The 25889-nt window shown below is 38.8% G+C and overlaps 2 protein-coding genes across 5 annotated transcripts; both read right to left on the bottom strand.

Annotated features, from left to right (window-relative positions):
- Positions 1-880: 880 nt before the first annotated feature.
- LOC144087298 (kelch-like protein 9) lies at positions 881-9258 on the bottom strand. Its single transcript, XM_077617716.1, has 11 exons — positions 9120-9258; positions 7558-7611; positions 6789-6913; positions 6422-6627; positions 6214-6346; positions 5841-6037; positions 5687-5762; positions 4786-5352; positions 4535-4714; positions 4021-4134; positions 881-1735 (listed from the first exon to the last, which is right to left on the bottom strand). The coding sequence occupies exons 2-11, from the start codon at positions 7560-7562 to the stop codon at positions 1239-1241; spliced, it is 2100 nt and encodes a 699-aa protein (XP_077473842.1). The 5' UTR covers positions 7563-7611; positions 9120-9258; the 3' UTR covers positions 881-1238.
- Positions 9259-9397: 139 nt separating this feature from the next.
- Positions 9398-15539, bottom strand: hao2 (hydroxyacid oxidase 2 (long chain)). 4 transcript variants are annotated; one of them, XM_077617717.1, is made up of 9 exons: positions 15450-15539; positions 14123-14195; positions 13459-13647; positions 13234-13385; positions 11914-12197; positions 10841-11059; positions 10593-10751; positions 9751-9820; positions 9398-9677 (listed from the first exon to the last, which is right to left on the bottom strand). In XM_077617717.1, exons 2-9 carry the CDS (start codon positions 14137-14139, stop codon positions 9622-9624), a joined length of 1146 nt encoding a protein of 381 aa, XP_077473843.1. In that variant the 5' UTR covers positions 14140-14195; positions 15450-15539; the 3' UTR covers positions 9398-9621. The 4 variants fall into 4 exon arrangements, with proteins under 4 accessions (XP_077473843.1, XP_077473844.1, XP_077473845.1 ...); XM_077617718.1 differs by having other exon boundaries at positions 10841-11056; XM_077617719.1 differs by having other exon boundaries at positions 13495-13647.
- Between the last annotated feature and the right edge of the window lie 10350 nt (positions 15540-25889).

Below are 25889 nucleotides of genomic sequence, written 5' to 3'. Positions count from 1 at the left end.
TATGAGTATAGAAATGATCATAATAATGTGCCTAGAAAAAAACGACCGTATTTTCCACACTATCAGGCGCAACTAAAAGATTTTCTGAAAATAGTGCGTCTTATAATCCAATGCTACTTATATATATGGATTTTGTTGGCGTATAATACAACTTCTAATCACTACTACTATTACTACTTCTACTACAACTCCCTCAAGTGAATGTATAACACAATCCCCTACTACCACTACTACCACCTACTATCACTAATACTACGGCGTCTTATAATCCGGTGCGCTTTATAGTGTGGAAAATATGGTACTTTTTTAACTGTAAATTTAAAGGTCGCTTTGAGGTAAAAGGCTAAGTTTAAAAAAAAAGCAAGGTATGTTATGATCGCGCCGCGACATCGTGGCGCGATCGGAAGGATTTGGACCCAGTAGCAGGGAAGCAGGAGGAGGCGAGACGAACTGAGCTCATGACAGTAACTTTAATGACTCAAAAGCTTTACAAAATAACAAGGACTTGTACATCCCAAAACGAAACAAAACCGGAGCAGGGAGAACTGTACCTTTGCGGCGATGTATGCAGTGTCACGCAGGACAATTCAACAATGACTAACCACTTCCGTGGTGCTTAAATACACACATCAGGAAGTAATCAAGGATCACTTGCAGCTGCTCTAGCCTAACAGCAAGCCAGAAGGGACAAACGAGCCGCTCCTGACAAGGTATTCACCATTATTTTTATTGGCGCCGAGCTTTTTTACAATAGTTCTAGGTCTGAAAGCACTTCCGTGGTGCTTAAATACACACATCAGGAAGTAATCAAGGATCACTTGCAGCTGCTCTAGCCTAACAGCAAGCCAGAAGGGACAAACGAGCCGCTCCTGACAAGGTATTCACCATTATTTTTATTGGCGCCGAGCTTTTTTACAATAGTTCTAGGTCTGAAAGTTTTACCATCAAAAAGAATACGAATCCAAAGCTAGAGTTTTGATAGGTAGCCAATTGCTTGCCCCAGCACAAGTTGGGGTTGTTTTTCACAATTTGGATGGAGGTCATTGTACCCTTGAGCCAGACTTGATAACCACTTCCCTAGATTTTTGATTTTTGCAGTACATAGCACAGTGAAATTGTAACTTGACTCAAAAAAACTTGCAATTTAACCCTACTCATCTAGACAAACTTTTGACCCGGCTTAACTAGACCGTGCTTTTTGAAGAAAAAACGTTTTGTCCAATTGCAACTATCAACTTTCAATTCTCGCCTGTGGGCAGAGGTCCCTCCTGGAGGTGAGCCTCATCCACTGAGCCCTCTGGCAAGTGAACAGTCAGTGTGCAGGCTCGAATCCCGCCCAGAGGTTCCAAGATATCAAACACTCGCTCCCACTCGTCCTTCTCGGGGTCATAGCGCTGCACAATGTCCACCATGCAGCGGCTGTTCCACGAATACCCGCCCACCACGTAGATCTGGCCTTGCATGACGGTAACGCCCACGTCGCTTTGCCCGCGCGGCATGGGCGCCACCGCCGTCCACTGGTTGTCCGTGGGGCTGTAGTACTCACAGCTCAGAACATCATCGTAGTCGCTGCTGCCCCGGAAGTGGTTCCCACCCATGACAAAAAGGCGGTCCCCCACCGTGGACATGCAATGTAGGCCTCGTAGCTCCTTCATGTCCGCACACCGGGTCCACTCGTCAGCCGCCGGTTCATAGCGCCACAGCTCCTTTTGGAAGGCGTCGTGGGTGATGCCGCCTAGTGATAGCGTAGGAAAGAATAATTCATACATAGTATGTATATTGACTAATGAGATACTGAAGGCCAATTGGGTTGGATTGGATTGGATAACTTTATTCATCCCGTATTCGGGAAATTTCGTTGTCACAGTAGCAAGAGGGTGAGAATGCAGATATAGGAAATGCATTTTAGACATAAATAGGTAGGTAATAAGTAAGTTAATAAATAAATAAATACATGAATAAATATATAAAGAAATAAATAAGTGTGTTGCTGAAATATACTATATATATATATATATATATATATGTATGTATGTATATATATGTATATATATATATATATATGTATATGTATATGTATATATATATATATATATATATATATATATATATATATATATATATATATAATATATCAGGGGGAAAGGCTATACTTGTTCTGACAATGGACACATTGTGGATTTTAATTTAAAGAAGGGAGGTGCGTTAAATTATTTTTATTTTTTCCATTTTTGTTTTCTCAAGCAATAAAAGGAGAGCCAGTATTCTGTTTTAATTTATATTTATCAATTGTTTTCATTCATTTACATATGAATGTAATGTGATTTATTGCAAATGTTTTCTTATTTTTGCATTATTAAGTCAAATGAAAAAAAATACTGTAAAATTAAATGTAACGAGTTTCAATTTTTTTTAACAGTCCAAGTCTAGGCAACCACAGTTGCTAGTATTTTACAATAAATGATTTTTAATAGCGGATCTAATCATTCATTGCCAGCCCTCATAGTTCAAAATGGAATGAACCTCAATGGCAGCCAATTTAAGTACATTTCAGTCTATCTTTTCTTAGTTAAGTGAAGGAGTCTTTTCCACACGCATAGTACTGAGAACTTTGGCTACCACTGTGTTGACTACAATCATGTGCAAACACCTGCTTCCTGTGGTGTGCTGAAGCCGAGAGCGTTCACACTGCGACAACGCCTCGGCAGGAAGAGGTTGGTGAGAAAAGGTCAAACCCAGCTGCTTCATGCAGTTTTTGAGATGATATTCAGACGCTCACCACAAGAAATTGGCATGCCTCGTGCAAAAATGCACGTTGTATAATGTTTATTTTATATATATATATATCTCATCTCTCATTTTCTGAACCGCTTTATCTTGGGGGGTGCTGGATCCTATCCCAGCTGACTTTGGGCCAGAGGCGGGGGACACCTTGAATTGGTGGCCAACCAATCGCAGGGAACAAAGAGACAAACAACCATTCACACTCACATTAATACCTAGGGCCTGGAGAAAAGCCACACAGGCCCAGGGGAAAACATGCAAACTCCACACAGGTGGACCGCCCTGGATTTGAACACACGTCTCCCACTGTGAGGGCAACGCGCTAACCACTCATCCACCGGGATTTGCCCATAATGTCTATTTTGCATGTCAAATTAGTTTGTTTTATTTTAAACAATATACTACATATGTTTTATGATTGTGAGATTTCAAAGGGGTTAACTTCGTTTCTTTAATTATTAATTGATTTTCTTTCAGCATTTTTAATTTTTTTTCCTAAAAATAACTTTAATTGTAGTAAAATATGTATTATTTATCGTTAAAAATCGTTTCTATCTTGCTTATAACCACTTGTGCCATTGCTATCAACATACAAAATCATGCACTTTAAAAGGGAATTGTTAAAATAAAAATAAGAAACTGTTTGAAAATATTGAAATGGTTAAAATTGAGCATACGCGTTGAAACAAAAGAATAAACCATTAAAGAGTTAAAAGTATTTTAAAAAGTTTATGTAAATTCTTATATAATTAGCTTTCAACTTTAAGTAGGTTAATATGATATGACACAACTTGTTAAACCTAAATTGAATTTCACACTAGCTTGCTCTACATGGTTTGCCATAACCAATCTCCCCTGTGAGCCTTAAATGTCCCGATTGTGTTTATCTAGGTTGAAAAAAAAACGTTTTAAAATTTCCTGTGAAGACTAGCAGTCAAGGCCGTTATCCATTATCAGTTCCAGTTGCTTTGGTCAGAGGCAACATTTTGCTGCATTCTATTTGAGAGTTCTGTAGCCTTGATTTTTTTTCATTCATTCATCTTCCATACCGCCCATCCTTGAAAGGGTTGTGGGGGTTCCTGGAGCCTAACCCAGCTGTCTTTGGGCGAAAGGCAGACTCCCCCCTAGACTGGTCGCCAGTCAGGCGTAGGGCACACGGAGCCTTGATTTTCCAATTTTAGTTTTTTGTTATGGTTTATTGGGAAGGAACGCTGTAACGCCATAATGGCAGATTACCTGAGATGTACAACATGTCACTGTGGACCGTCCCGGCATGCCCATAGTGAGACTGGGCCATGCTCTTTACAAAAGTCCATTCATTTGTCTTCAAGTTGTAGCACTCCACTGAGTCTAAAGTTCGGGTAGAAAATAACTCCACGTCAATTCAGGTTTTCCACAAGAAATGAGGCATTCATAACATTTCTAGAACTTAAGTCTTGTTGACAAGAAGGTATAGAGTTGTGCTTTTTGGTATCTTGTCAATCACAGGTGACAAACTCGCCATACTTCATATTGTGTTGCAGATCAACCTTAGTTTATATAAAGTACATTTAAATCAATCCTATTCTAATCCCAACCCCGAGGCCTCACTTCAGTTCACCTCAACAATTCTAAACAGAACACTATGACCTAATTTGGGAAGAGTTAGGTTAGGTTTGTTCATCCTAACACACTTCTATGTGCTACGAGAAGCTCGGAAAAAAACCTCGCTTGCTAATATGGTCACCCAAGAGCAAAATAACCCACTCACCAATCTCTCCAACCGCATTTCTGCCACCCACGGCATAGAGTTTCCCCTTCAGAGCGCTCAGGTGGAAGAAAGTCCGCGTCTCTTTCAGTGATGCGATCTGAAGCCAATCATTGAAGCGTGGGTCGTAACGGTAAGCGCTATCAATGGCCGTCTTACCCTTGGTGTCATAGGTACTCTGACCTGAGAAGAAAGTGGAAGTGGAATGTAACAGAAATTCTTCCATTTTAAACTAACTGTTTTTATGTTCCCACCTCCAACGATAAAGAGAAAGCCTCCTAGAAGAGCCACGCCATGTTGGTAGCAAGGAACTTCCATGGGTTTGAGGGCTCTCCAGTGACCCGTCTTGTCATCGTACATTCTCAGTTCACGGCTTACTACCAGCTGCTGCCGCATGACACCGCCAAGTGTCACGATATGGGTGGTGTTCGAGCGGATTTGGGTGCGCTCGCTTTGGAGGACCGGCTGCATGTAAGGCATCATCTGATAGTTACTGGCCTCCAGCAAAAGGTTGACGCAGGAGGTCTCGGAACGCATTAAGGATTTGCCTTCCTCGTCCTGGTTATCTTCTTCTTGGGAGATTTGGATCAGCTCTGAAGGGTTCATCAGGGGGAAGCGAATGTGACGCATCAAGGCGTAGATGGAATGTCGGCGCTTGGCACCATCATGAGCCAACCAGCCTTTGGCAATTTGATAGAGCTCCATTTCGGAGAAACCCCTCAAAGAGTTGCTGGACAGTGTTCCGACAATGGTCTTCTCGGAGAGCTGCAGGTAGCGATCGCACTCTACCAAGGTCGACAGGTTATGGCCCACAAACTCAGCTACCAAAACAAAACACAATTATGATATACATTGTTTTATTGTCCATAACTTATCCATTCATTTTCTTGTCCAACATTTAAACCTTTGATTCTGTAAATCAGTATTTCGTAGAGTACTCTAATTGCCTAAAGCTTTCAGTTATTGTCGTTATATTAAAATAACTTTTAACCCTCTGCGTTAACCATGTTATTAGTTTGTAATCGATTCCATGTTTTAGAACAGGTCATAACAGATTTTTATCCACCACATCCTTTGGTTTTGTCAAAATCACGATAAATAAGTCCCCATGAAAGTTACAAACTCCTTTAAATATGACAGTATCATGTTACTCACAGACATTCTTTTGCACATCCTCCAAGATTAAGTCCAATGCGATGCCTTCCACCTCCACACAATTATCAATTGTGATCTGGATCAGGGGACACGTATGAGCGACCGATGCTACAGTTAGCATTGCCAGAAGTTGTTGGCTTTGACAGGAGCTCACCTCGCTGCTCAGAAGCTGGTTGCAGAACCTGAGTACCGGTATGACTTGCAAGAAGTTGGCAGCTTCCAGGGTTTCCTGGAGGTTGTTCATATCCAGGCTGACTTTGGAGGTGTATATGAAATCTAAAATGTTCTTCAGGCCCAATTTGGTGACGCCATGCAGCTTAATCTCGCGCATATCCGTCTCGCGCATTCCACCTGGACATTGTACAAACACTTTGCTACTGTACTGATGATTTTTCAGGAACTGTAAGAGTTAATCAAAGTGGTTACACTGAAAAAAGACAATTGTTTCATCTTCAAGTTTTATGGTACAAGAAGGAGTGGTGACCAAAATGTTGCGTCGCATCTACCTGTCAACAGGAATTCCTCACCTGTGAACATGGCCTTAAAGTAGTCACTGGATGATGCCATAATAACTCGATGCACTGGGAAAGTCTCTTGGCTGTCTCCAGGAAGTAAAACCACATCACACAGGACGTCACTAGACCGAAAAACATTCAAACCCTGCAAAACAAAAAACAAAACAAAGACCATAAGAGATGACCATTATAAACTCAAGACTGCAGTCTTGGCTTGTACCTGTAACACAGCTGAGCCGTGCTCGATACTACTGAACACCTTAGAAAGAGGCCGAGGAGGAAGTTTGGGCTTGGTTGCTTTGTCAGGCTTCTTAGGTGGAATTTTCACAGATGAGGTAAGAGCAACAGGAGCTGGGGATGGGACCCGAAGCCGAGGTGGTGCTGGATGTGGGTCAGGGTCTGCCACAACAAGCCGTTCGTCTACCTCTACCATAAAAGTACAAATTCCTGATTTTTAAAAGTTGAATACTATATAGTAATGTCGTAAACAGAAAAACAGCAGTGTTTGATTCTAGAATAGATATTAAGTCCATCTGTCTTTAACTTTTCTTTCATATTCTCACACTTCCATGATGGTGAAAACTCACCTCGATGAGCCGGTCGCTCTGGGGGTGGCGCAGGCGATCTCTCGGGCTGAGCGCGAGACTGACGCCTGCCACTCAAGCGGGAAAAGCGCCGACTCAGCCTTCCTGGTCCGCTGTCGTCTCCGATCCTGCAGTGGAAAGGACAGTGATCAGTCACAGTGGCTGTACTACTAAAGGTTTTATCTTCCAATCCATGACACCTAACTTTGGAAGTATACCTCGATTTGGAATCTGGACAACAGTTAACATTGAAGTCCATTTGTGAGCATTGTTCGCGTATAAAATCTATCAATTTTCTGGATACTCCGGTTTCCTCCCACATCCCAAAAACATGTATGGTAGGCTGGTTGAACACTCTAAATTACCCCTAGGTATGAGTAAGGGCGTGAATGGTTTTCCATCCCCTTGTGCCCTGCGATTGGCTGGCCATCAATAAGGTTGTCCCCCACCTGGTGCGCATAGTTAGCTGTAATAGGCTCCAGCACTCCGCACGACCCTTGGGAGGGTAAGCGGTTCGGAAATTGAATGAACCATACAACCCATAAGGGGTAAGCAGTTGCGTCTTTTTGTGAATGGCCTCTTTGGATTTTGTAGTGGTTTCTTGATGATAGAAATCTCATACGCCTGTTATAATAGTTTGGTAGCAATCAGACAAAATCTACAAGAAATATTCGCTTTTGACCCCTAGAACTGGCTGTAAGGAGTGAAAATGGTTGCTTCAAACCCAAATTGTAGACTTCCTGTATCACATCATATGTAAGAAACACCTTACCCCATATAGCTGGCGTTGTGAGCTTGTGGGCTATTCTCGCACCGACGAGACTTCCTGAAGAAAGAATAGTTTCCAAGTGAGTGCATACAGTATTCTTAACCAATATTTTTCAATTGAATTTTCTTTCAAATTCAATAAAAGAAATACTACAATGACCAAACTGCCGCTAAAATGAAAGCCTCATACCAAGATGACAGACATTTATTGTCTTTCCATGCAGGACTATTTAAATTTTAAAGACTAGTGAAGATCTCTATTTCTAAGTAAAACTGACTCAATTGGCTGAATTAAAAGCTTGTCAAGTTAAGTTAAGTTAAGTTAAGCCCGCAACTCTTATAAAACCTGAGTTTTCATTCAAATCAACTACTGTGAAAAACTAATGAGTTTTGGACTATGAAAAATGGCTCAAAATTGTGGACAATGATGAATAAATAAAATATACATTAGCTTACTCCAAAAATTCATAATAAATAGCCTCTCAATTTTAACATCTAGCTACGTTGATCTTCACAAGTTTAGGTGAACTGTAAACAGGTTTGCCATTATAGGATTGACATTTAAAAAAATAAAAAAAACATCAGGAACTCAAGGATGAAATTTAACACCGAGTTTCCACACAGAAACAGATCACAATGTCAATAAGAGAAGATAGAAAAACGAACGTTACGAATCTCTGCCCAAAAGCAAACAGAAGGTCTGCTGGTAGGTCATTTTTAGACAAAAATTTGCCTCGGATACCAGTTGCATAAAGTCATATGGTCTCACGGATCCATACTCAAAATTGATCTTAAAGAAGAACATTTTGTTTGGAAAACAGCAATTTTGCGTTAAATTCCATTCACGCAGCTTTAGAATTAAATTAAAGGGAAAAAATAGCCCAAGGCGTTAGTTTTATCAACTGACATGTCAACTATAACAGGACGTGACAAGCCTTAAAAAACAATGCCCAAAAAAATCTGAAAGTAGAACATTTTTGTTTGGATACAGCCTTTATGGAGCAAGATACAGTAATTTGCAGAAAAGACAGATGGGAAAAATAGCACCGCACAGCAGTTTCAATGACTAAATTAAGTGCCCTTGTAGATCATAACAGGATGCACAAAATGTCTCAAGAACCCATGCTAGATGGTGAAAAAAACATTCCCTATTTTACTGCTGGCAGTCATTTTGGAGAGAATTCCAGATATACCGTTTTATTTCATCCGAAGCTTGGAAAAAATCCCCTCAATGCGTGACAGAAAATTGGGTGCACATGATAATAAAAGGAATCACTAAAAGTTTCCAATACATCCGGAAATGAACAAAAACTTTCCCTTCTTGTTTGAAATCGAAATTTTCTCGTAAATTTGATCATTTTCCCTCTTATATTTCACTCAAATATTGTCTCAATCCTGAAATTTCAACGGCAAAGTAAACTTCACATCTACTGTACTTCATAAACTTGCGGAATAAGACACACAGAATGCAAAACCTAAAAATGTTGAGTTATACTGCAAAATTGTGCATCGGTACTTCCTCTTTCCCAATACACATATTGGGACCAAGCAAAACTTTGGCCTTACCTGGCCGAAATCCTTCTGAGTAGACCGGACCCCAGGCCTTCTCCCCCCAGCCTGCCTCTGTAGAAAAGGCACCGCTAGAGACAAAATGTCAGGCACCCACGTCGAGAGGTCGCAAGCGTTTCGTAGTGAGCGTTATGGCGTGATCTCGGGGAAAGCTCACTCATTTCCTGTGTCACTTCTCTTTTGAGGCCACAAGCGACTTGTCTAAAGGAAGCCTTGCAAACCAGAGTCTGACACCAATAAGATACTATACATGCTTGCAATGAAGTGATGGGATATTTAGTAGTTTTCTTTGTCATTTATTCTCACTGGCATGATAAAATGAAGGAAACCGGAATGAAAGGGAATGAAAGTCCTGATCTTTGTATTTATTAAAATACAAAGAGCATGTTTTGTGTGCAAAGCTTGAGTGTACAGTTTGTTGTTCTCCTTTTTGTGTTGGTGACAGTAAAACACATTTAGGGTCAGTAGGTAAAGTGTCTCCCTGCTTTCCACAGGTCGGTCACAGTTTGGAAAACTGGATGAGGTTCCTGTTGATTTCCGCCACGTTCCGGCAACCTGTGACAACAAAAGGTATGTGTTGGATAGTGGAGCGACTTTTATAGTTGCCATGAGGACTGGTCGCACTCACCTGATAAAGCCATGGATAGACGGAACTCGTCATTTAGGATTTGCAGCACCTCCCTCACACCTTCTTCACCCTGAAAAGATGAGACAAAATAATATTTGGAACACTTCCCAGGTTGATAAAGTAAGCACAATGATACATTATTTTGGAATTCTTTTTAATCTAAATCTTTTTTCAATATTTTTACATATTAATATTTGCATACAATATATATAATATATATACTGTATGCAAATATTAATATGTAAAAATACAGAATATATATATAAATAAATATTTTTTCTATATTTTTACATATTAATATGTAACTTGAGCATTGAATACATTCATTCATTTTCCATACCACTTATCCCCACTAGATTGGGGGGGGGGGTTTGGTGCTGGAGCATATTTCAGCCAACAATCCTTGATCACAGAACTCTGAGGCGGATGTGCTAACCACTACTCCACCGTGCCGGCTATTAATAATTTATAAGATAAAATACTTAGTATTTATTCAATCATACCTCTATTTAATATTTTTTAGTGATTTTTTTTCACAATTTTTGATTTATAGAATATCAATACAGTCATTACAGTAGTTGGAAGGTTGTTGATGCGTTTCCTTGAGAGATTTTAGAGCAACTCTGCTTCGTCTATTGGCGTCAATGGCAGCCAATGATTTAATGCATGACATTTTCGGAATAAAATACAGTTTTTAGCGCCCCTGTCCTCACAAAATATTTTTCCAAATAATGACATAAAAGATTGATCTTCAGTCAGTTATATAAATTTTGTATAGTTGAAGGGCACAAACACACATTCGTGCACAAGGATGTGCATAAACACAGACAGTGTGATTGTACCTTGTAAGCAAGGCCCCACACGGCCGGGCGTCCAATGAAAACGCACTTTGCGCCCAAGGCCAAAGCTTTGAGCACGTCGCTGCCCGTCCGGATGCCCCCGTCCAGGTAGACCTCGATACGGCCTTGAACTGTGTCTACGATCTCGGATAACGCGTCAATCTGTTGACAGGGCAACCCCAGTCAGATCCGTGCTTATTATCATTTAAAATAATTGTAACTTTAGATTTAAAAAAGTCACTGCATCTCACAGAAGCCGGTCCGCCGTCCAATTGCCTCCCGCCGTGGTTAGACACGATGATGCCTTGGACACCGTGTTCCACCGCCAGCTCGGCATCCTCCTTAGTTAAAATACCCTTGATAATGATTGGCAGGCGTGTAATAGACTGCAGCCAGTACACGTCCTTCCAGCTAATAGACGGGTCCAAAGTGTTGGCTGGGATTCCATATTCCTCCGGACCCGCTGCCTGCTGATCGAATGGATTGGATTTTAAATTCCAAACTTGACAGACATAAGTGAAATTGTCATCAATCCGATATAAAGGTTTTATTTTTGCCTCATATCAGATGAGCAAGTGGCATCTCTAGTTGTGAGTGTATAACCAGACAGGCTAATGTTCTAAGCACTCGCTCAAAGTATATTGTTTTGAAAATTATAATACAAATATGAGAAGCTTTTCTTTTCTACACTCACAATCGTAGAAATCGTGGGTGCAAATTATAGAAATCGCAAAAAAACATGGTTGTAAATCGTAGGAATAGTAGAAATTGTAAAAATCGTGGTTGCAAATGAGAGAAATCGCAAAAAAATGGTTGTAAATCGTAAAAATCGTAAAAATTGTGGTTGCAAATCATAGATATCACAAAAAACATGGTTGTAAATCATAGAAATCGTAAAAATTGTGGTTGCAAATCGTAGAAATTGCAAAAAAATGGTTGTAAATCGTAGAAATCGTAAAAATCATGGTTGCAAATCGTAGAAATCGCAAAAAACATGGTTGTAAATCGTAGAAATCGTAAAAATCGTGGTTGCAAATCATAGAAATCGCAGAAAAAAACATGGTTGTAAATCGTAGAAGAAAAAAAAAAAAAATGGTTGTAAATCGTAGAAATCGTAAAAATCGTGGTTGTAAATCGTATAAATCGTAAAAATCGTGGTTGCAAATCATAGAAATCGCAGAAAAAAACATGGTTGTAAATCATAGAAATCGTAAAAATTGTGGTTGCAAATCGTGGAAATCGTAAAAAACATGGTTGTAAATCGTAGAAATCGTGGTTGCAAATCATGGAAATCATAAAAAACATGGTTGCAATGTACTTTTACCTGAAAAACGCCGTCAAAGTTCTTGACCTTGAGATGCGGTGGCAGCCGGAATTGGTTCCGGATGTCATTGCGCCGCTTTCCTGTGTATGGTACGTCCACGGTGAGCACCAAGGCCTTGAATCCCAGTGCCTCCACACGGTGCACGATCTGCTCCGACAGTTTTCGGTCGCGGTATACGTAGAGCTGGAACCAGCGATAACCGTTGGGCGCCGCTGCCACGATCTCCTCTACCGAGCAGGTGGAGTACGTGCTAGTGATGTAGCATGTGTTTAGTGCCTCTGTGGCTGTGAATTGGAGGAAGAAGTAAGCGGGAAGGCCATTAGCTTTTATCCTTTTTATCTGGGGTTTTCGTACAATTCCAAATGGAAGTGTTGCTGTGCAATTTGATTAGGTGTCATTGTGTTGCACCGACGATAGCAACACCAGTCCAACAAAAAAGAAAAAAAATAATAATAAAACAACAAAACAGTCATGCAGTCTTGGCTCAGAATTCCTTTTGTTCTATGCAATGTTCCCTCTAATTATTTGTTTGTCTGGGCAGAAAGACAACCTCTCTGAGCACACTGAGTACCGGTGTGAGCAACATCATCATTGCTCGCTATGGGCACACACCAGTATCACACCTGCCATAAGCAGGTGTATGTCTACTACACATAAATGATTTAGTTATAATAAAATGTAATGATTAATATCTATGAATGGGCGGCCCGGCGGATGAGTGGTTCGCGCGTCGGCCTCACAGCAAAAAAAAAAAAAAAAAGGGATTTCATTTTGTGCGCTCCATATGATTTGCTGTGTGCAGAGAAGACGAGAGTAGTGCGCAATTGCGCACGCGCGCAGCTTAGAGGGAACATTGGTTCTATGTATATTTTTACATTGAACTTCAACAGTAAATGGAGATTATCTCTTGTATCAAGTAAATTATGCCATCATTTTTATAGAATTTATGAAACTAAACATGGTATTGTTCAGCACTCTCGTTTCAGTTTTTAGTGGATGTTTAGGTATAATATTAGAGGTTTAAATCTGGTTTTTCAGTAGGAATGTTTTAAATCAAATCATTTCTATGTGAAGTCAGGGTTGCAGTTTGAATTAAAAAAGCTATAATATGCTACCACTTAGTGGTGAGAAAATTCACTACTATTTTTTAATGCTGTTGGGATTTTTTTTAACACGTTTGCTGCCATTGACAGTGGCAGATGTCTAATCCATTTGTCAAGGTCAAATCCTCTCCCAGTGAATGGATGTCTGTCGCTGTCAATGTGAGTGAACATTTAAAAATAACAGTTATCAGTAGTGTGTAAAAAAAAGTCATCCTACCTCTTGCTGTGGCCATCTCGCCTTCATGCCAGGCCAGACAGTGGAAGGCGGTGGGTGCAATGCCCACCGGAAAGCTGAGCTCCGTGCCTTGCACAGTGATTCGGGTGTCACTCACGGAGACATCACGCAGGATTCGAGGTCGCAGGCGGATTCTGGACAAAGACGGAACAATAACACAATTATTTCAGGTTTAGGAATTAGAAGGGTCAGATTGTTTTTAATTACAGATTTAGATTTAGTGAATCTGTTAGCTTTTGGTACCGCTTGTAGGCCAGCAGGTTGTCATCTCGGGTGCAGCACTCGTCCGCTCCGGCGGCGTAGTAATCCCACGTGGCCTTTGATAGATGCTCCTTGGCATACTCTTCAAAGTCTGTCAGGCACACCATGGCCATCTCGGCACACTGCCCGCCCTCTCTGTGGAACGCCACGTTAGAAAAACATCCAACTCTGTCTTTCGTTAGTGGTTATGTTGTCATTGTTCTGGTCAGCGTTTTATTTTCTCACTTGTTGGTCCTAGGAAACCTTTATAACTTTTAACCTTTATCACTTGTGGGAACCATACTAGTTCCTTGCTGCTTTATTTTTGTTTAGTTTCACTTTGTACTGTTGCTCCAGCAATGGTGCTCACGTTCAATAATAATCAAACATTGACAAAACTGCCTTGAAACCTACTGACAGCGTGACCCGCAGATGAACCCTGGCCCTTTTTTGGGTGGTCAAAAAACTGCTGTTAATCACATCAAGTATGACACACACTTCTAAAAGACCAGAGAGTAGTAGACTTGTATCTGTTTTCATCCAAGACATTTTGTGAGCTTTAAATTATGACGCAGACATGCAAAATCAGTGTAACTATGGTTTAAAATTGATTTTAAAAAGATTAACTCACCGATTACAAATGCTCATTCTCACGCTCTCACTCACTCTCAGCACAACTTGAACCCGTCTGGCAGAGTCATAACCTGCCAAAAACCAGAAAAAAACATTCAAAAATCATACCTGTGCATAAATTATTTACATGTATAGAAGTAAACCACATGAGCCCTTAATGGAAGGTCTTGAAACACAAACACTACTGAACAGTTCCATGTGTGAACACTTGAGGGAAGTGCAACACATGATAAAAACAATTGAAATTATTACCTGTAGTTATGAATAAAACAAGTTCATTATTTGTTGTAAGTACTGTTAAATATATTATTCCAACTCCCCCCAAGTATTTACTATTTTACATAATTTCACATGTATGATTCTTTACAATTAACATATGAAATTGTAATTTCTGTCTAGATACATAAGATAATTACCGTATTTTCACGACTATAAGGCGCACCGCATTATAAGGCGCACCCTCAATGAATGACACTTTTTTTCCATATATATGAAGCACACTGGATTATAAGGCACCCTGTCTATTTTGGAGAAAATTTAAGACTTTTAAGTGCGCCTTATGGTTGTGAAAATACGGTAAATTCAATTAAAATCACTGTAAGTATTAGCTAGCACAGTGCTGGGCAAACTATTCCAGAAAGGGCCACAGTAGGTCCAGGTTTCGTTCCAACCTCTGAAGAGGAAACTTTTGCACAAATCTGGTATCTTAGAAAAGCAAACAGTGGATTGCAGTCAGGTGCTTCTTGTTTCAGCAGAAACCCCATTGGTTAAACAGTCTGTCCTGGATCAGTTGGAACAAAAACCTGCATCCACAGCAGCCCTTGAGGACCAGTTTTCCCACCCCCGATCTAGCACGTCAAACAGATACATATTATTGGTTATTTGATTTAAAAGGGCTTTAATTTGGTAAATGTATGCTTAGAATGTTTGTATACACTGAAATCAAAATACACTTCTTTCTTTATGACCAAACATAGATGTTGCCCAAAAACTAAATACGCCAAAATAGTGTTAACTTTTATATAATAAAGTAATAACAAGTACTGAATGCACTTCATGTGGCTCTGTGTGAGAGTGGCTCGTGAAAGGTGCCAATCATGTGCTGAATGGTCAACCGGTGACAGCACATTGTCCAGGTAAATTTCTAGAATACTTGCTCTCTTTGACAATGTCACAAAAAAAACAGGCCCTATTTCTCCTATGATAATGTTTTCTTTTACATATCTCTCCATATTTTCAATCATTATACAAAGTTGCCATATTATGTACTAAAGCCTACTGGTTTTCAGCATTAAGGGGGAAATTCCCATATGAAAAAGTCTTACCTTAACGTGTTGTCCCGTTAGCGGCCTTCAGCGCTTCCGCTCTCATGTGACGAGGTCGTGTCGGAGGGCAGGCCCCCGCACAGTACCCCCAACACTCCCCCCCGCGTGGTCCCCATTTTAACATAGTGGGAGGCTCCTCCTCTCCACAACACCCCCGTGGTTGCTCGGGTAACAGATGACTGTTGCAGTGCAAAGTCCAGTCGTGCTTTAAAGCATAACAAATAAAATGGTCAACATCAACATTAAAAAATATACAATAATTTGTAACCCATTACCTAACCTTGGCTTATCGTCCCCCTTTTTATGTAATTTGCTACTGACTTGAGTGCATGTCAGGATCATAGTTACTTATCTACCGCCACTTGAATGTCTATCCCTGTCCTCTCCTATAGGACTCAGCACACTAATAATGTTAGAATATTTTTATTAGAGCACCACCCTTATATCCCTTTATCATTTCCTTCATTGCCTTTCTTCTGTTCCAACTCAGACGCAATGATTCAGGCACCTTGTAATCACCGGCTGGCTTTTTGGTCGACATCATGCAATAACCTGCTGTCACAAAAATCAGTATGCAGTCCCTCGGTTAACCCATGGCATCATTCACAGCAGTAAACCATCAGGACTTAGAGCCAGTGACAGGAATATATAAAGTAAAGTAAAGCTCTTATCTGAAGGCACCACTCTATGCCATTACAGTTTAGGTTATCGCGCACTCTCAACACTTTATAGTAATGCAAGTGACTGTTTTTTGTAAATAAATAAATAGCCACTTAACGACCTGACATATCAATATATTTTTTTCAATGATGATTTTTTTTAATGTATGAATAAATGACTATAAAGGAAAAAATGGATACAAATCAGAAATCCACTGTGGTTACAGCCCCTATAACAAATATTTATCTCATTGTCTACCATTGATGTTATACTGTATACATGTACATCTATGTGTATGTATGTATATGTATATTTATATATATGTATGTATGCGTATATTTATATATATGTATGTACATGTATGTATACGTATATATATACGTATATATATATGTATACGTACGTATATATATATATATATATACGTATATATATATTTCACAAACATGCGTATTTAATTATTAATATATTTATGTATGTATGTATTTATTTATTTACGTTTTCATTTATGTATTTATTAACTTACTTATTACCTATCTATTTATGTCTAAAATGCCTTTCCTGTATCTGCATTTTCACCCTCTTGCTATGTGACAATGAAATTTCCCGAATACGGGATGAATAAACTTATCCAATCCAATCCAATTGACAACAACACGTCCAATTCAAGGACTGACTGTGAATGTTCACCTTTCAATGCCATTGACAGCGCACTTTGTCATAAAATTAACAGACGTAATTTAAGCAGCAGGATCTAATGTTGTGTTATTAGTGAGTGTAAAGGGGTAGGTACATTGTGCGTTACAGTAAGTGATGTAAGGGGACTGACATTCATTTCAGAGCAGCGAGACTCAATTATGAACTTCCTCAAGAGAGGCCATAAAAGAGGGTAATAAATGTCCATCTAGAAGCCACATGTGCATGCATGACTATTACCAGCAATCACATAATAATGTGTATATGTGTGAATGATGTATACTGTATTTGCGCCTTGGGGGCCTGGGGGGGATATGTATGTGCCTGACTTTGCAGTCTCTATTTTGTGTGACTCAACAGTTAGAAATCCACTGCGGTGCATCGAACACATGCAGACATGACAAATAGTGGGTTTCCACGCATATGAAGTCATCGTAAAACAGCTGCCATTCCCTCACAAGGTCAAATGAGGGGGGAATGATTTGTTTGCCCTCCTTATCTGACTTTCGGGCTGCGATTTCATTTGTATTTTTAAGTCCTCACTTCCGAAGCCTATAGGCACTGAAGAAGTTATTGATTAGATGATGACATTCTTCATAACTAGTTCATGGTGTGTGTCCCCTCATCTCAAAATGTGGTTTGTATTGATGGTTTCCGAGCGGCTTAACCATGACGGATGGCATAACCATTAAACATGTGCACATCTATCGAAGAAGGTGTGGCATGGGCTAATGACAGAGCGCGAGTGCCGTGCTACTCATTTTACTACTTTGAATTCTAATTCTCCCTCAGCTAAAAGTTAGAAGAATCCTTCCATTTTTTTTATTTTTAGACCTTGCAGTATGTGTCATAATCACAGGCATCGGGGTGTTTTGCAAGGTTTTTTTTTCATCACAAAGAGTATTTTAGGTTTCTGTACAGATGTGTTGCAGGCTCTCATTTTTTCCCCCCATGATAGTTATCGTTTTGCTCTTCTATAGGAATTCTAGTTCGTTTTAGAGACTTGACTATGACATCCGCCATCCATCCTGTAATGAGCCACACAGGGGTCGGAGTGTTTAAGGAAACAAAGTCCTTGTTTTTGCTGGCATGTGATTCATAAAGGCTTTCACTTCACAAATGAAGCATGACCGGCTCATGTTCGCTCCCACATTCTCTTTCTGACTTCATGTTCAACTTCAACATCGAGGGAGAAAATTTAAGCTTACATGTTTGGCTAGTAGAGACATGATGATACATTTAGTTTATTGCTCAGATTGAATTACAATTTGAGGGTGAAAATGCCGATTGTGGCTTTACATAAAACAGTCATGCCTGAAATATTCTTCTAACATCAGTAATATTACCACCATTTCTCATATTTAATAGTCCTCGACTTTTAATGAGATGTTGTCATTTTCATTGCTATGCATATGTTTATGTATATATAAATATGCATTGCTTGAAAAAAAACATTTTGACGTATTTGTTAATTGTTTTACTTCTTTTATTTTTAAATTCTATTCTTTATTGTTTTAATTAATAATACTATATTTTTGGTAAATGAATGCACATAGGTAAAAGCATTATAACTATTGCAACATTTATGCCTTGATAGCGTTGTATCTGTTAGCATTAGACTAAGACCCTTTTTCAGTTATGTTGTTTGGTTAGGGGTCCAAACTACAGACCCTGGGTCAAATGCCCGTTTTTTTTGTTCGGCCCGCAGCAAATCATGAAAATATAATTGACTATGGCCAGCACAAGGAGGTTAAATTTACCTTACATTGTGTTGCACTTTTCAGCTTTAACACTAGATGGACTAGATCACATGTGTCAAAGTGGCGGCCCGGGGGCCAAATCTGGCCCGCCGCATCATTTTGTGTGGCCCAGGAAAGTAAATCATGAGTGCCGATTTTCTGTTTTAGGATCAAATTAAAATGAAGAGTATAGATGTATATTAAATTTCCTGATTTCCCCCCTTTTAAATCAATAATTGTAATTTTTTAATCATTTTTTTTCTGTTTGTTTCCACATTTTACTGGAATGGAGGAAGAAGTAGAGATGAGCGAAGAGATGTAGGAGGTGAGAGCAGAGGATGTGGTACAGGATAAGAAGGATAAGCCACAGAGTGAGAGAAAGAGTGTGCACGTGTGATACAGATTGTCTGGCAAACTTCCTGTTCTGACAAGATGGGAAAGCCCAGCATTCTCGTCTTTATTTTTTGGCTCCTGAAATACAAATATAGTTTGCCAAATTGAATAGTTACATTGTCCTTTTTTTCCTCCTTGTGACATTGATACTTGTCTGATGTCTTTTACATTTATTTACATTTGCTGACCTCTATCTGAGGATGGAACCCTTCGAGGATATCAAGTCAATTATGGTCATTAGAGGCCATTACAGCAAGCTTTCTGCAGTACTTTATCTTATATTATATTTGTGAAATCAGTTCATCTGAATGTAAATCCTACATTCAGAACCATGTAGACTTTTCACGATTTCAAATTGTGTTTTCAAGATTTCCTTCAGTGATCATTTCATAAATTAAAGTTGTTTAATGTTGAAGTGGAAGTATTTGCAAGCCTTTAGTTTTTTTCTTTAAATCATTTATGACTTGGAAAATGTGAGAGTACAAATACAAGGGAAATCATGCTTCTATTTATAATTGTGAATAGATCACTTTAAAATGATATTCACTGGACCTCATGTCTGTGCTGCGGAAATGTTTCATTTTGTTTGTTTATACATGAGACAGAGCAAGAGAGAGGGCAAAGGGGAGCCTGGAGGATGGGGAAGATTTAAAAAGACAGATAACACAGGATAAGTGAGTCCTGACTCAACTTTCAGTTCATTTGAGTGAAAAAGCCAAACCCCCCTTTGGATTAAGCCAACTGACCAACGGTTTATCTTTATTAGAGGACAGTATACAATAGAAAAGCACATTTGTCCTATTGAACAAGGTCAACTTGAAAAAGTAGAGGATGACATTGATTATACAGAAATGAAAATGAAAATAGAAAAGTGGATTAAGTACTACGCTCTTGAATGTTAATTTTAAACCAGTTAAGGACAGAAAGTACAGAAAGGAAGAACTGTACCCAATAGATGGCATTGATGAATCTCCTTTGGATAAGTGTGACTCATGATAATGAAAAAAAGGCGAATCTCTATAAATCTAAAAGGACAGGATCCTGAAACTTGGAAAAAAATATCACATGTCCAATGTCGTCAGTGGTAGCAAGTACCTCAGTTACTGATGTAACAAAACTTTCATTCGATTGAAATCTGCGAGGGCAAAGTAATGTGGACTAGTCGACACCCCCATTCCAAAAAATGAGGATGCTAGATGTGTATTTATCCTATATCCTGAGCTAATATGTATAAATCCACGAACACAAGATTTGAAGAGGCGCTGGCTATTTCCAGCTTACAAGAAAACAAGTCACACTAAACTCTAAGTAAGTTTAACATGGACCCAAGGAGTCACTTAATGTTTTTACCATATGTTGCATTATCTCCACAACCATCATATGCTTTCACCAAAACCGATTTCCTATTATTATAGATGGTGACTTGTTAGGAAACCTCCATAATTCCATTCTATTTCAAGCCATTGCAACTATTATTGCAGATATAATATTTAGCTTACTCCTCAGGACTGGGTTTGTCACAGAAAGTATACCAACTTGTGTGTGAGAGAGATAAACCGTAGTGAGAGGTTTGTTTGGAATAAGGCTCATTTTACAGTGCATACGTGTTGCTTGACAAAACAATTTGATAATGTTGGAGAGCCTGGGGGCAGACAAACAGGCCAGCCAGAAGACTATATCCATCTATGGTGGGAAAAGAGTCTAAGAGTCTAATGGAACTTGTTACAATGTGATGAATCATTGTTTGATTCATTGGGATATTGGTCATTTGAAGCCTGGCTTTTTTTGCTGAGTCATATATTTTGTTTATCGCAAAAGGATTAGCGTCTCGGCGTCTATAGCCTTCCCAGTCAACCTTGTGTTCTAAAGTCCGAAGAGATATTTGAGGGCAGGTCGCTGCACAGCATCAAAAGAAGTGACCTGATTTATCTATGTTGGGTCAGTGGCCAGGTAGCTTCTAATCTTGTAACCGCCTCCTTCTTATATATATGAAAGGCACATAGACCCTTTTTTGACCTCTCTTTAGGTGAACACACACACATAGGCGTCATTTCTGTCATGGGGCAGGAAGCAGAAACCCCAACAAAGACTTAAGCACATTGGAATCTAAAGTGGTCAGTCGCATTCAAGGACAGTGAATGACAACCAAGCTCATGTATGAGCTACTTAGTACATTCTACCTTATTCCTGTTATATCAGCTTATTTTACTGTAGATCCAGATGTTAGAATTGAAAAGAGAAACTCAATACAAAAATCAACACAAGAAAATTTAGCTCTGTGTTGTCTTTTCTCATCCAAGGATTCAAGATAATATTGGTAAGATGTTTAAATTATCCAGCTGAATACATAATTCTAATAAACTGGAAAAGGAGCAATAGTTTTTTGTTCTACTGATTTATGTTTCAGATTTTTTTTTAAATAATATTTTTCAATTAAAAAGTGTGAGGGAAAAAAACCAAATATTCAGTTTGTTTGCTTTTGAAAAATGAAAAAGCTTTTTTAAAGAAATTATTTCTGTTTTTATATCTTTTAATCATTGGTTTTTCAGTCAATGAAAGAGTAAATATATTTTAAGAAATTAAGACATTAGTTTTTTACTTATTATTATTAGTATAATTATAATATAAAAGTTGAAAAGAGGAAATATTTAGTTTTATATTTTTTGATTTTTTTAAATGTTTTTTCTTTTTACTAAAACACAAAATGAAAAAAATGAGTGTTTAATGTATTGGATTATATAAAACAAATCATTTATTTAAATAGGGACAGAGGGTCAATATTCTCTATACATCTTGATAATAAAACAAAGTCAACCCACATGATTTACTTTTGGGGACCGCATAGAATGATGTGGCGGTCCCCGGGCTGCCACCATGACAACAGTCCTTTAATGCATAGTGTGGAATAGGCCTGCCTTCTTTCGTTCGTATGTGCTGTCATTTTAAATCATGACTCCAAGGTTCCTTACATGTGTAATCGGGTAACCATGGTAACATCGATCTGAATCTAAACAACCGCCAAACAACCATATAATGAATTCAAACATGACTTGAAGTTAATAACTGAATATGAATGATTATTATTTCAATCTTTATAAATCTTAAAAGGTTGAAACTCATCTTGAGATAAAATACAAAAAGTAAAAATGTGTTCCAGGAGAAAGTTTATCTTAATTTTACAAAACTAAAAGAAAATAATTCAGGTTTGATAGTTTTCCCCCTTTGTGCACGTATACAAGTGCAAATGAGTATGATAAATACTTCCAAGTCAGACAGAGGACACAGCAGCACAGCAGCGTCATTGTCTGACTCGTGCTTCCCTTCTACGCAAAAACTCACTTTGTCTATAGAATGGTCAACACACATTTCTCAAACTGCTTAAAGGTTGTTTCCAAAACTTTTCTTCATTTCCTACAATGCTTTTGTAGTACTGCAATTTCACAAAGATAGTTTCATTTCTATTCACCATTTCTCTGTCAAACGTCCATTTTAATCAGTAAGAAACATCATTCCAAAACATATCTATCCATTTATGAACATATATAGTTGCGTATATCTGGCTCTCCAAAAGTTCAGTGTGACGTTATGATACATTTCTCAGTTTAAAGTGCTACATTCTAACTAAAACCTCATGTTTTCATTTACAATGCAACATTCACGTCGTCACATCAAATCATTCCCACTTTAACATGCAAAATCTTTACATATTTTCATATTATTAACATTACAATGTGACAAAGTGACTGTTTTGACGACCCTTAATTTTAACGTTATGTCATAAAAGTTTGATTCTTTGTTGTGTTTTAACATATTAAAATTGACAGCGTAATATAATGTTTTACAATGTGATATGTACAATGTAAATTTCATTTAACGTGATAAAATAGTCATTTTAAAAACGTGACGTTAGCATTTGGAAAAACATCAGCACTTTCTTCCAGTTTACGTAATTGGTAGAATCAGTTTCCTTCAAAAAAATAAAAAAATAAAAGATGTAGATGATGATAATTTTCCTAGCAGGCCTGACTAAATGACAGATCTTAAAATTGACACCCATGTTTTACATAATCAGCATGTTAAAATTCCACAACAATAAACAAAAACAAACGTTGCTATGACAACCAACGTCACAAACTCAAATTTCACAATGTGTTTGCAGGACAGATGTTACGCAAATGAAGCCTAACTGTCATTGTTCAACGCATTCTTGTTCTATTATTGATCAATAAATCAATCAATGGACACGCAGTTCTGCTGGATACAAACCACATCTTAGGTTCCCTGGGGGTGATCCACAACCGACTACGTACGTTCCCTAACATCAGAGTATAAACCAAAATGTCCTGGTGATGACATCATCTGTCTTTTTGTTTATGGAAGTTTTAGAATAAGTATTTGGAATCACGAGTAAATGAGTAAAGTGGACATCCATTCTTAAATAAACAAACTGAAGCCACTTTGACGCTTTTTTTTCAGGTGCTCTTAACAATCGATAATTATTTGCTTGGGAATTCTGATCCTTATTCTGCTAAAAAGCCTTTTCAATTAAATACAGCTTACATCTGTGTATTATTCTTTAACGCTACGATATGCACATATGGTTGAATTTATTTTGTCTGTAGAAAACCTCATGTGGTTTGGATTTTGACATTTTTGTCATTGTGAAACGGAAAGTCACTTGAAAGTTAGAACTTTGTTCAAAGAATAATACAGACGACCCATTCATGGAGTATTTAAGTACCGTCCTGACTATTATTCTTTCACCAAAGAAAAACAATAACACCCCTAGGTGCGCGTCTAAACATTTAGATCTTTCTCTAAAAAATTAAATTGCTGTCAATCACACTGAAACGTTATCATTCAGTGACAAACAGCCGAATTATGTCGGAATGTTTCTATTGCGTTTTCAAGCAACCAAAATGCAGAAGTTGTCTTTACTTTGGCTACTCCTCCTTTCTTTTCTCTTTCACTTCCTCCAAATATATTTGAGGAATGACGCATGTGTTTAGGTCTTTCCCATTTATTCCCGCCTTTAAAGTTGGTACATTAAATTTTGCAATACGCTCTTAATAAATTCATTAATTGTGTTTATGTAGGTGAGGAGTCAAGTTCTGTCCAAGAATGGTCGGCGTGTCTGCAATTTTAGAATGTGAGTCCAATGGAAAGGAGTCTGTTGGGGGGGATATCATGCTACTTTGATGAGTATTCTCACAAGTAATGGTATAGGGACAACAGGCTAATGTGATTTCTTAGTTAGTAACCGAGTTTTGGTTCACTTGAAAACAGGTTTTCAAAGTTCTGCCTGCTTTGTTTCAATTATATCAACCAGTGGTGTGGTTGGAACCGTGACCAGATGTTTGGTCGCCGGACGTTTGGTCGCCGGACGTTTGGTCGCGGACGTTTGGTCGCGGACGTTTGGTCGCCCGGACCCAAACAACCGGCGACCAAAAGTCCGGCGACAAAACAAGGTAAAACAACACGGTCTACGCATCAATAAAAGCCAACAATGGGCCTGAGCAGTTTCACTAAGCGGACGTGTGAGTGTATAAGAGTTTGTATGTATACATGAGTTGTCCCCTTAGGAAGCTACGTCAGTGAGGGTCTTAACAAGTTCTCCAACAAAACACAATAAAAGTACGAGAAATTTGGAGCTTTTCTTTAGCCTAATAATTAATAGGGCATTAAGTATGACTAAATAATAATTGGCAGTTTGTATTTAGGGAATTTGAGCAACGATTTAAATGGTAATTATCAATAACCTTACGGGCGACCAAAAGACCGGCGACCAAAAGTCTGGCGACCAAACGGCCGAGTACCGGTTGGAACTGTAGTTTACCAACAACATTGAACTCTTTCACTCACCTGCATGAAGCTTTACTCCCAGATAGATTGTGTAACTTGGTAGCATTACTCCCTTTTACCCCTCAGCGCCCCCAAGACCACCCCTCCCCTTGTTTTTTTGTGTATAGTAGAAGATTTGAAAGTTGTGTTGGAAAAACATAAGCCAGCAATGAAGCCCTTGGGAAGCCACAATAATATGTGCAGAGTCGACAATTATACCATGCAAGCATCAAGTACTTCATGATGCTGCATTAGGGGGGGATAACTTAGAGAGAGAGTGAGCCAGAGACAAAGAGAGGGGGGTCAGGATTGGGGTGAATAGGTTTTGCCAATGTCAAGATTTCTGCAGCTGTGACCTCTTTTGTTCCGCATCTCAGCTTTCTCGGGATGACCTTCTATGCGTGTTGTGTAATATGCACATTTCCTAATTCTTCCACGTCGGTATGAAATGGAACTGGCTCAGCCTACATTTCTCGTCTTTTACTAAGATCGTAAGGGAAAGCAATGCCTCAAACTGATTTATAAGAATACATTTCTGTTGTGGTGTTCGTATAAGATACCAAGAAGATGGCCATGTGGTGGTTATCAGGTAGGGAAAGTACGTATTGAAAAAAAAGGAACTGTGCCCCATAGATGGCAGTGATGGTCTCGTTTGAGGGGATCCGAGCGATTCGCAAGAAAAAAGGTGGAGAGGGAGAGAAAATGGCGAAGTTTTGTAAATGTAAATGTTGAGGGCTGCTCATCCTTGGACTGAATATTTTTCTTGTAGATCTTGTATTTCTGCCATCCGAATTTTTGTTTTTCTTGCCATTGTTAGAACGTAGCAAAACAATATGGAACTGGTGAGTATTTTCCCCCAAATCTATTTCTGTAATCAACATTCCAAAAGAAGAAACAAACAAGTTGGTGCCCTTCACGTTTCCACACTGAAATCCAACTCTGTTGTTTGTCAGAAAACAAAAGAGACAAAAATAGGATAAAACATGTGCCAATTCATGTGAGGAGTTCCAGAGCTTTTTTCCCTGGCTGTGATTTCAACTATTGTCCCATAAACATCATTGTGTGACTCATTTTATTGGGACAATGACCTATTTGGGTAAAAAAATGTTAA

Source organism: Stigmatopora argus, chromosome 13 (genome assembly GCF_051989625.1).
Source record: "Stigmatopora argus isolate UIUO_Sarg chromosome 13, RoL_Sarg_1.0, whole genome shotgun sequence".
In the NCBI taxonomy this organism is placed as follows: domain Eukaryota; kingdom Metazoa; phylum Chordata; class Actinopteri; order Syngnathiformes; family Syngnathidae; genus Stigmatopora; species Stigmatopora argus.
This window is presented reverse-complemented; position numbering and strand designations above follow the sequence as displayed.

Excerpts from the sequence above, each read along its gene's own strand:
- hao2 (XM_077617717.1), bottom strand. Across the intron at positions 12,198-13,233 it reads CGAGATGGCCACAGCAAGAG|CCACAGAGGCACTAAACACA; the intron begins GTAGGATGACTT and ends TCCAATTCACAG. Across the intron at positions 9,821-10,592 it reads TGTGGGGCCTTGCTTACAAG|GGTGAAGAAGGTGTGAGGGA; the intron begins GTACAATCACAC and ends TCATCTTTTCAG.
- LOC144087298 (XM_077617716.1), bottom strand. Across the intron at positions 6,347-6,421 it reads ACGGCTCAGCTGTGTTACAG|GGTTTGAATGTTTTTCGGTC; the intron begins GTACAAGCCAAG and ends TTTGTTTTGCAG. Across the intron at positions 5,763-5,840 it reads ACCAGCTTCTGAGCAGCGAG|ATCACAATTGATAATTGTGT; the intron begins GTGAGCTCCTGT and ends CCCCTGATCCAG.